The 10,461-nt window shown below is 42.4% G+C and overlaps 1 protein-coding gene across 4 annotated transcripts in view; it reads left to right on the top strand.

The window, feature by feature from the left end:
• Positions 1 to 392: 392 nt before the first annotated feature.
• PRRC1 (proline rich coiled-coil 1) overlaps positions 393 to 10,461 on the top strand; it is a 35,915-nt gene continuing 25,846 nt past the window's right edge. The window contains exons 1-4 of one of the 4 annotated variants that reach the window (XM_058737270.1): positions 393 to 515; positions 5,500 to 5,622; positions 6,267 to 6,650; positions 8,773 to 8,933. In XM_058737270.1, the coding sequence (XP_058593253.1) occupies positions 5,520 to 5,622; positions 6,267 to 6,650; positions 8,773 to 8,933 (648 nt within the window). In that variant the 5' untranslated portion in view covers positions 393 to 515; positions 5,500 to 5,519. Of the gene's footprint in view, positions 516 to 592; positions 723 to 1,031; positions 1,156 to 5,496; positions 5,623 to 6,266; positions 6,651 to 8,772; positions 8,934 to 10,461 lie in introns of those variants that run through there. The other 3 variants (XM_058737285.1, XM_058737279.1, XM_058737288.1) reach the window with 3 other exon arrangements.

The following is a 10,461-nucleotide window of genomic DNA, read 5'->3' as shown; positions in this document are numbered from 1 at the left end:
TCCTGCTTGCAGGTGGGGGCTGGACTAGACGACCTTGGCTGGCTCATCTCCATCCCGTGGGCAGCCACGGCACAGGATAAAGGGAGCTACACCTGGTAACGGGGTTGCCGTTCTCGGGTGCGGGGATGTGGAGTGGAAAGCATGACCGTGCTACGGAAGAACGTTTCTGGGGGGAATGCGCCGAGACCCCGCCGGCAGCAGCACCTTAGGTCGGAGGTACTCAGACGGGTTTGACTAGAGTCCTCGGGCTGGGCGGGCGGGGGGCGGGGCGGGGCGAGGAGAGACCGGGCTCCCAGCGGACGGGGCGGGGCAACGCGCGGGGCGGGGCGACGCGCGGTCGACGTGGCAGCCGCAGGGGCGTGCGCCTCCGGTGGCCATCTTGGAGGCGGGGACGCGCGGCGCTGAACGCCTGCCGGCGTCTTCGTGGTCTTCTCCGAGCTTTACTCTTAGCACCCCGAACTCCACGTCCCGCGCTTTTCAACTGCCACGCAGACGCTCTGTCGGGCCCCCCCCAGGTGAGCGTCAGCCTGGTAGCGACGCGGGTGCTTGCGGGCGGCGGGATGGGATGCGGGCGCCTACGGGCGCAGTCCCTGCCGGGTGGGCGGGCCGGCCGGCGCCCAGAGATGGTTAGGGTCGCGTCGGAGCGCTGCTGTCGTGGAGTCCGGGCGTAACCTGTGCGAGCGTGCTTCGCCAGGCTATCAGTCCCTGCCGCGCTCAGCCCTGTGAGTGCGGGTTGTGGGTCTTGTGCCGGCCCTGCGCTCGGGGGCGCCGACCCAGACTGGCGCCCCTGGCCGTTTGGCTCCGCCTTCCAGAGCGCTGAATGTGGGAGCGGGACCGGCGGCAGGCGCCCGCTGACCTTAGGCCGGCCCAGCCCAGCCTGGAGACGTGGCAGAGCCTGCGGGGAGGCCGCTGCCTCCAGGAACAGGATTTCGGCAGCTTCGGCCTTCTCTCGGCTCTGGGGTGCACACCCCGGGCCCGCTCTTGGGAAGTAGCTTGTTTTCCCTAGGTTTCTCCAGACGGGCCGAGCCCCTTTCCAGAGGGTGTTTGCCTTCTGCTGTCTCTTTGTTCCTCCCTGGAGCCAAGTCTTTAGGCAAGTTTGCAGGAAAGCACCTCTTCTAGATTGGCCGAGTGATATATCCATTTCTGCATTTCAAAGTAGGTACTTTGAGAGGCACCGTGTACATTCCCGCGAAAGTGACACATTTTGGCATTCCAGCCTTTCTCCTGTACGGCCATTATTTCATTCACTTAACGTTTATGGAAGTTTATTTTGGCCTCACAACTGAGAATGCAAAGGCAAAACTCACATCCTGCTTTGGCACTGTTTTGTCTGTTAGTGGAGACCGTCTTTTGCGCTAGTAAAACATCAATAATGGCTTTTAATGCTTTTATCATCAAAGCTGCATTATTCCATTTCTTTTATTGTATTCTAATGAGTAGGCATTCGCTTTTTAACAGAAAACTCTGATGGGAAGCAAATTGGAAGAGGAGGGTCTGGCCAGAGCCTGAGGGCTCAATTTTTCTAAGCCATTTTCATCACTTTCTTTAATGTTAATACATTAGTAATACTTCTTACGCTGAGACTTCTGCACTAAAACCTTTATCAACTTTGACATTTCACTGTTGTCACCATAGCTTTTCTTTAGAAGGGTTCATGTTTATGCACACAGCATTTATCCAGTATTGTCATTAAGCTGTTTCTTAAATAGGGTATCTTTTAAAGACTGAAAAAAATTGACCTTTTGTTGCAGGTTATAGGTTGTTTTCATTGCATAGGTCATTTTGCCAACATATTCGTTAGTTTTATGGATCAAGATTATCTTTAAACCTGACTTCCACCAGCCAGTGTAAGCATTTGGCAGCACCTGTAGGAGGAGACTGAATGACCAACAGAAAATGGGGAGATGAAAAGAGGTAGCTTTCGCAGGGAGTGATAAAGTCCCCAGAAGGCCATTTGTGTTCGAGTTTATTGCCCTTAGGTGTATAGGTACTGAATGAAAGGATTTTGCCTCCCTGATCCCCGTTCCTTCTTAATGACATAGATGTTTCCTGTAGGTTCACAACCATACTTTTTGAAAGTGTGTATTTCTGCCTCACCTTCTACTCACTGTGGTTGAAATTGCCTTCTAGCCCCACTCTGCATGGAAATCACTGTCACTGTGTTCATATCTTAGTTTGGGCAAGCCATTGAATTTTTCAGACATCAGTCATCGTATTTGGCATTTCCACAGCATTTGATATTGCTGCCTGTTCCCACCTTGAAACTCTTCTTTAGCTTTTGGACACTATGGTCTCCTGGTTTTCTTCTTTTTGGTCGTCTCCCTCTTCTCAGTAAGCTCATCTTTCTGCCAGACTATTTTTCAAGGATTGATGGGGTCATCTTCTCTTTTCATGGTATTCTCTTAGGTAACCTCATTCCAGAACATGACTTTAGAGGCTATCAGTAAACTGAAGACATCCCCACCCCCACTTACTTTGAAACCGCAGAGCAAGTCACATGTCTCTATTTGGGTGTTTCAAGGAGCTGAAACTCGACGTGTCCAGTATTAAAGACTGCACAATGCCCCCTTCCCGAGAAAGAAGACATCATACAAATACCTTGACCTCTTCCTGTATCCCTGTCTTCGTGAATGGTGTAGACATCTGTGCAGTTGTGCAAGTCATGCCTCTTCCTGCCACTGCCCCATATCCAGTTCTTCAGTCGACCCACTCTCCTCCATCTCCCGTATCATCACATGTGTCTAAGCCAGAGCTTCTCACCTTTGGCACTTTTGCTATTTGGGGATGGATAATTCTTTCTTGTGAGGGCTGTCTTGTGCATTGTAGGATCTTTAGTGGTATCTCTAGCCTTGACCTACTAGATGATAGTAGTCCCTCTAGTTCTGACAACCACAAAGGTCTTCAGACGTTGGCAAATGACTGTGAGAGGCAGGATTATCCTCTTTTCCTCCTGCACGTGAGAGCCACTTGTCTAGAGTGTTACCAGTTTTATATGAACCACTTCTATCCTTCTTAATAGTCTCTCTGCATTTACTCTGTCCCCTGTCCCTGTCTGCATACTGTGGTCAAAGGAATGTTTTCATACTTAGGACACAAATATGAATCGGCAAAAGCTGGAATTAGCTTTAAATACATCCTTCAGCAGACCAGTAGCTAAACTGTGGCACATCTATAAAATGGAATACTGTTCAGCAGTTAAAAAAACCTACCTAGTGATAGAGCCAACAACTTGGATGGATCTCCAGAGCATTATGCTGAGTAAAAAAAAAAAAAAAAAAAAAGGCTGATCTCAAAATGTATGCTGTACGATTCTATTTAGGTAACATTTCATGAAATGAGAAAATGATAGAGAACAGTCGGTTGCCACGGCTTATGGTTAGTGGGTGGATGCGACAAAGGAACACTCTGAGGGAGTTTCTTTAGGGTAATAGAACAGTTCTGTAACCTGATTGTGGTGTTGGTTACATGAGTCTTTGCAGATGATGAAACTTCATAGAACTACACACACAAACATACACACAGGTGAAAATGCAAATAAAATTTATAGTTACTAGTATTGAACCAATGTTAATTTTCTGGGTTTAATCACTGTACCACAGTTAGGATGCTGTTGCTGGAGAAGCTGAGTGTAGGGTAGTCCAAGAACTCTGGTCTATTTTGCATCTTTGAATCTAATTAAAAAAAATTTTTTAAGGCTTATTTATTTTTGAGAGAGAGAGAGGGAGACACAGAATTCAAAGCAGATCCAGGCTCTGAGCTGTGACCACAGAGCCCAGTGTGGGGCTCGAACCCACAAGCCTTGTGGTCATGACCTGAGCCGAAGTTGCCGATTAACCTCTGGAGCCACCCAGGTGCCTCTAAAACTTCTTTTAAAAAGTTAAAACAGAAGACAGAGATTTCATCTCCAGCTTGAATGCTGTACGATGATTTTCTGTTCTTAAAAACCCCAACTCCTTGACCTGGTGTATAAGGTTCACCCCGGTGTGGGCTGTTGCCTGTGTCTCCAGTCTTCATTCTTCTTTTCTGTTTGGTGCACATGGATTTTCTTGAACTTGTCTTGTCCCCCTCCCTTACAGGGCTTGTTTACCTCCTGTATTTTCACTTTGTCTGGAATCTGCTCTCCTTAGTTCTTTTCCCTTGCTTAATTCTATATATCTTTCAGATCTCTGCTTATATGTGATTGTCTTTCCTCCCTTTCAACTCAGAATCATATTCCCCTCAAGACTGTGTTTTTACCCATGGAGCACATAATTCAGTTCATTGCACATGGGTGGTATTATTTTATTGTCTCTCCTACTGGACTGTATGTATCCTGTTTGTTTCTGCATACATTGTATGTCCACAGGCACCAGTACAGTGCTTGGCAAACAGTTGACTTTCACTGAGTATTTGTTAAATGAATAGAAACATCAAAAGCAAATTCTGAAGTTTTATTTGGAAGTTTTGATTTTATATTTGAGACAAGCTTGGAAATTTGTCATTTTTAAGGAAGTTTTCCCATATTTTGTACATCATTATTGTCTTAGGACCTGCTTTTAAAAAAAAAAAATTAATGTTTATTTATTTTTGAGAGACAGAGAGAGACAGAGTGTGAGCAGGGGAGGGGCAGAGAGAGAGAGAGAGAGAAAGACACAGAACCTGAAGAGACTCCAGGCTCTGAGCTGTCAGCACAGAACCCGACGCGGGGCTCAAACTCACAAGCCGTGAGATCATGACCTGAGCCGAAGCCGGACAGCCTAATTGCCTGAGCCACCCAGGCGCCCCAGACCTGCTCTTTAGTTACTGTATAACATTTTTGCTGAAGTTAATGTTTCCAGTACATGAAACATATCATTTCACAGTTACTAAAGATGCCCTAAGATGTGAACTAGAGATACTGGGAATGGAGCACATTTCAGTTTTATTTTCATGTTAACAGAAATAGCCCACATAATACATTATGGGGAGAGAAGTAATGTTAAGAATATTTAATAATAGGAGCACCTGGGTGGCTCAGTTGGTTAAGTGTCCAACTCTCGATTTCAGCTCAGGTCATGATCTCAGGGTAGTGGGAATGAGCCCTGTGTCAGGCTCCAGGCTAGGTGTGAGCCTGCTTAAGATTCTGTCCCCTCCCCCTCAAAAAATACTGAGTAATACTTAATGCTTAAAAAATTCATTTTTAATTTAAATGTAACAGTGACTGGAATCTAGATATAAGACTTACATACATTCATGTGATAGAGAATTAGTAATTTACTGTTTGAAGTTTTTGGGTAGTTAACATCAAATTATTTCCTAATTACAAAGTATAGTATATGAAAATGTCCCATATTATGTGAATGTTAAACATAAGCACAGACTGTTTTCCTAGGAATTTTGACAGATCGTTTATGTAGAAATAAATGGCATTATAAATAGCAAACACAGATCTCTGTCTCTTGATGATTATTTTCTAAAATTATTCTCTAGAAGTACACTTGATTACCGTGTAATATTTACTACAATTTTATATCTTTACAGTAAACCATAACTGAAGAAAAATGATGGAAGAGAGCGGAATAGAGACCACCCCGCCCGGGACTCCTCCTCCACATCCTGCAGGACCAGCCGCGGCTGCTGTGTCTTCAACCCCCCTTCCTTCAGGTACATGAAGCTGTCGAGTGTCTAGTGTGTCTGGAGGGCGGTGAAGACACTTAACTTTTCTCAGAGTCAATTAGAAGACTACATATTTACAACTCTTGTGATCTTTGCCAGGATGAAAGGAAGGAGCCTTTCTTATTTAAGCCCGCAGGTAGAAAACGTTATGTTTTGCTTTGGGTCAAGTTTTGTTCTTTGTATTTATACTGACTATATTAAATCATCTTCTTATGGTAAAAATATCCTAAGAAGCACGTATTGGTTTTGTCTCATGTTCTGTGGGTTTGATGATTAACTTTCTGGCCAAAATTTTTGAGCCAGTATGTAGGTTTTTATGCTGAAGTTAGCAGTGGTGAAAAACAGCTCTATTTTATTAAAAATACATCCAAAATGAATGAAAACACAAAGATCTGCTTATGAATGGGACTGTAACTTAATTATATACGGCTGCCTCTTTTACGTAAGGGAGCTGAAAGTCATTTGCACTGAGTCGTATTTGTTGTGTAATTCAAATTGTACATTTTAAATACTCAGTTATGGCTTGTTAATGTGTTAGATTTTGCAAGAAAAATGTGATAAGATACTTTGAAAATCAAGCGAAAGCATTTTCAGTCTTCTGTTTTTTTTCCCCTCCCCACCTGTTTTTTTAGCTGCAACCGGTTCTTTTTCTTCTCCAAATGTGTCCTCCATACAACCCTTGCCACCGCACGTGTATGCCACCCCCCAGCCGCCCGTCCCTCCCGTGAGGCCCTCTGCACCCTTGGTGCCGCCTTCACCCGTCCCTTCTGTCCCAGCGCTTGCTGCCTCCGTGCCACCTCCGGGTTCGCCAGCACCTGCTGCCGCCTTCACTAGCCCTCCTCTGTCCCACTTCCCTCCTCCATCTTCTGCCCCAAACACGCTCTTATCTGCACCCTCTTCTGGTCCTCCCACATCGGGATTTTCTGTTGGGGCGGCTTATGACATTACAAGGGGACATGCGGGAAGAGCTCCCCAGACACCCCTGATGCCGTCGTTCTCTGCACCTCCCGTCACAGGTAATCCTCTCTTACTGATACTTTGAATTAAATGGCTGTAGGTAATGTTTAAGTATGTGGTTGTTTTTTAATAACTGTTCTATTGAGAAATAACTTACATACCATATAATTCACCCCTTTAAAATATACAATTCAGTGGTTGTCAGAGTTTTTACTGAGTCCTGCAACCATCGCCATCATCAGTTTTAGAACCTTTTAATCACACCGCCCCCCCCCCCGCCCCCCTGAAAAGAAGCCCCATTGCTATTAGCAGTCACTCCTGACTTGCTCCCAACGTTCACAGCCCGAAGGAAGCATTCATCTGCCTTCTGTCTCTACGAATTTGCCTATTTTGGACATTTCATATAAATAGAATCATGCAGTGTGTGGCTTTTGTGACAGGATTCTTTCACTTAGCATATGTAGCATGTTTCTGTACTCTGTTGTTTGTCATATGGATATTCCTTCCACATTTTATTTCATCAGTTGATGAACTTTGTTTTGTTTCTACTTTTTGGTGTTATGCATACTGCCCTTATGAACATTGGTGTACAGGTTTTCATGAGGACGTGTTTTCATGTCTCTTGGGTATATACTTAGGCACGGGATTGCTGGCTTTGAGAAAATGCTAGACTTTTCCAAAGCAGTTGTACCATTTCACTTTCTCCTCAGCACTGTCTCTGTATTACTTTTTTTTTTTTTTTAACTTTGTTGTTTCTTGCTGCATTATTTTTAGCTCCTTTCTTTAAGCTCTGGAATGTTCTCATGTTTTGACTTTTTTTTTTCTTTAAAAAATTTTTTTTAATGTTTATTTATCTTTGAGAGAGACACAGAGCGTGAGCAGGGAGGGACAGAGAGAGAAGGAGACACAGAATCTGAAGCAGGCTCCAGGCTCCTAGCCACCAGCACAGAGCTGGACGCGGGGCTCTAACCCACGAACCGTGAGATCATGACCTGAGCTGAAGTTGGATGCCCAACTAACTGAGCCACCCAGGTGCCCCCATTGACATTTAAACTATCGAAATAAAGCTGTTGTTAACTTAGTAAATGCTAAAAGTTAGTATGTTGTAAAATGTACATGTTTAGTATATGAAGTGCAGTTTCTCTTACAGAGGAATACCAGGGTGAAATTCGAGAGTTTCTTAAAGCTTTACTTGAAAGGTTATATGGGCAGAATGGTTCAGGAAATAGTTTTATTTAGCCAGGTAAAAATTGAGAACCAAATAAAAGCTCATGTATACCTGAAGTTTGTGGTGTTGGGCCATTTTCCTTTTCTAAGTTGGTTATACCTACTTTTTTTCAAAAACCTTGAATGGTTTTTGAAAGCCAGTATCCAAACTTCAGCCTTGTCATCTTCTGCCTGTTACTTCTCCTTTTACAAAAAGAAGCTTCTTTTTTGTGATTTTTATTACCAAGGTTTCTGCTTATCTACTTTTACAAACAGAATTTTTAGTACAGTATAATACTTATGTCCATGAATGTGTGAATTTTCTATTTTGAGTTCAAGTAGAGCACATGGAATATGTACTCATTGTCCTACTCTTTTATATGATAGGCTTGGGTGCTCACATCAATTAATTTTATGCATTAAAGGGATTGGAATTATAGCTGCCCACATCCAAGTGCTAAATAGGGCCAATAGGAAGTACTTTTTGATATACATTTGGTCCATTTTCGGGACACTTCATAAAAATGTCTACAGAAAGGGAAAGAAATTTGTTCTTTGGAATCTTTTTCCATTTGTATTTTATAAAGATTTAGGTGATTCTTGGAGTATATAACTCAGTCCTGAAATGCCTGAGTATAGGGGTGCTTTGGTGGCTCAATTCGTTAAGTGTCGGACTTTGGCTCAGGTTATGATCTCGCAGTTTGTGAGTTCAAGCCCCACCACAGTCTCCATGCTGACTGCAGAACCTGCTTCCCATCCTCTGTCCCCTGCCCCCCTTCTGTCTCTGCCCCTCCCTGGCTCATTCTGTCTCTCTCAAAAATAAATAAACATTAAAAAAAATTAAAAAAAAAAGAAATGCCTGAGCATATATTCACATTATTGAAGCTGTTTTGAGCTACTCATCTCATACATCTTTTTACAGGAAATAGTTTATGAAATAAATTACACATATTAGAAATTTTTGCCATTTACTAGGTATTTTGCCGACTCCCATTACTCAGCAAGCCAGTTTGTCATCTCTGGCACAGGGACCTGGAACCACATCAGCCATTACTTTTCCAGAGGAACAAGAAGATCCCAGAGTTGGTAGAGGTCAGGATGAAGCATCTGCTGGTGGACTCTGGGGTTTTATTAAGGTAAAGGGGTATTTAGTTGAAAAACTAGGCTGAGCTTTTTCATTCTAAAATTATTAGATGGCCTTTAAAATAATTTTTAAAGAACAAAATGATATAAGGAAAAGTAAAAATCCTTTTTAGTCTTGTGACCAATTTTTTATAGTTTCTCTCCATCCTTTTTATGTGCTTATCTGCGTAGATAGATCTTTTCTAAAATTAAAGTCAAAATGGGGTAGTGACACGTGGACACTATTTTGTGTCTCGTTTGTCCTTATGTAGCACATATCAGGAACATCTTCCAAGCCATAAATATTCTTCAGAAATTTTCTTTATGGCTGCTTTGCCCTTCATGCCGTGGCATTTATTTCCCATATTTTTATTAAAAATTTTTTTTTTTTAACATTTATTTATTTTTGAGACAGAGACAGAGCATGAACAGGGGAGGGTCAGAGAGAGAGGGAGACACAGAATCTGAAACGGGCTCCGGGCTCTGAGCTGTCAGCACAGAGCCCGACGCGGGGCTCGAATTCACGGACCGCGAGATCGTGACCTGAGCCAAAGTCGGACGCTTAACCGACTGAGCCACCCAGGCGCCCCTATTTCCCATATTTTGCTAATGGACTTTAGTATTCTCAATTGTAATTCTTATAATACAGCTGTGATGAGCATGCTTGTAGGCAGATCTTAGTGCTCATCTCTGTTTTGTTGAGGTTAATTTCTGATGAATGTCAGAGTGAACAGAGTGAATGTCTGACTGTCCCAGCATTTTTCGTTTGTCAGCACTGATTATGAATTTGAAATACAACTTTTTCTGATTTGATAAACAAAAAACATACCTTGTTTTAATTTGCATTTCTTCGTTACCAGATTTGAACATTTTTTTCGCCATCGTTTTTTTTTTCTTAAGTCTCTAGTCCTTTTCTTTGCCCATTTTTGAATTGGGATGATTTTTCGTCTCTGAACAAAAATTCATAAGAGCTCCTAATGTAGTAAGAATGTTTTATTATATGCCATCATATGTTGCAGTTTTCTCTATTTTTATATACATTTAAATTATATTACCCTTTTTTGACACAAAATCTAAATTTGCAGAAGTTCTTCATATCAGTGTTAGGTTTTTTTAATTTTTTTAATGTTAAAAATGACCTTTTACCACCACATTATATCACGAATGTTTTTCTGTGATTTCTTCTAATTCTTTTATGGTTTCATTTTTTTTATACCCACCAGTTTATTGTTGCTGATACTTTATTACATGAAGTAGAAGTCAAACTTAATTTTTTTCTGACCACTTACTCGACTCTGACTCTGGCAACATCGTATCCCAGTGTTTTGATATGTCATCTTTATTTTAATTACGCAACTGTGTGTTAATGTCATTTTCTGGACTTGTTTCTCTTCCACTGTTTGGCCTGCCCCTGCAATAGTACCTCGCTATTTCGATTATTATTGACTCTGTTTATTATTATACTATTATTTATTGAAAGTTGACTCTGTGCTCTTGGAGATTAGGAATATTCATTGATGAGTAAGATAGGTCATTTCCAAG

This window comes from Neofelis nebulosa, chromosome 1, assembly GCF_028018385.1.
Source record: "Neofelis nebulosa isolate mNeoNeb1 chromosome 1, mNeoNeb1.pri, whole genome shotgun sequence".
Taxonomy (NCBI): domain Eukaryota; kingdom Metazoa; phylum Chordata; class Mammalia; order Carnivora; family Felidae; genus Neofelis; species Neofelis nebulosa.
This window is presented reverse-complemented; position numbering and strand designations above follow the sequence as displayed.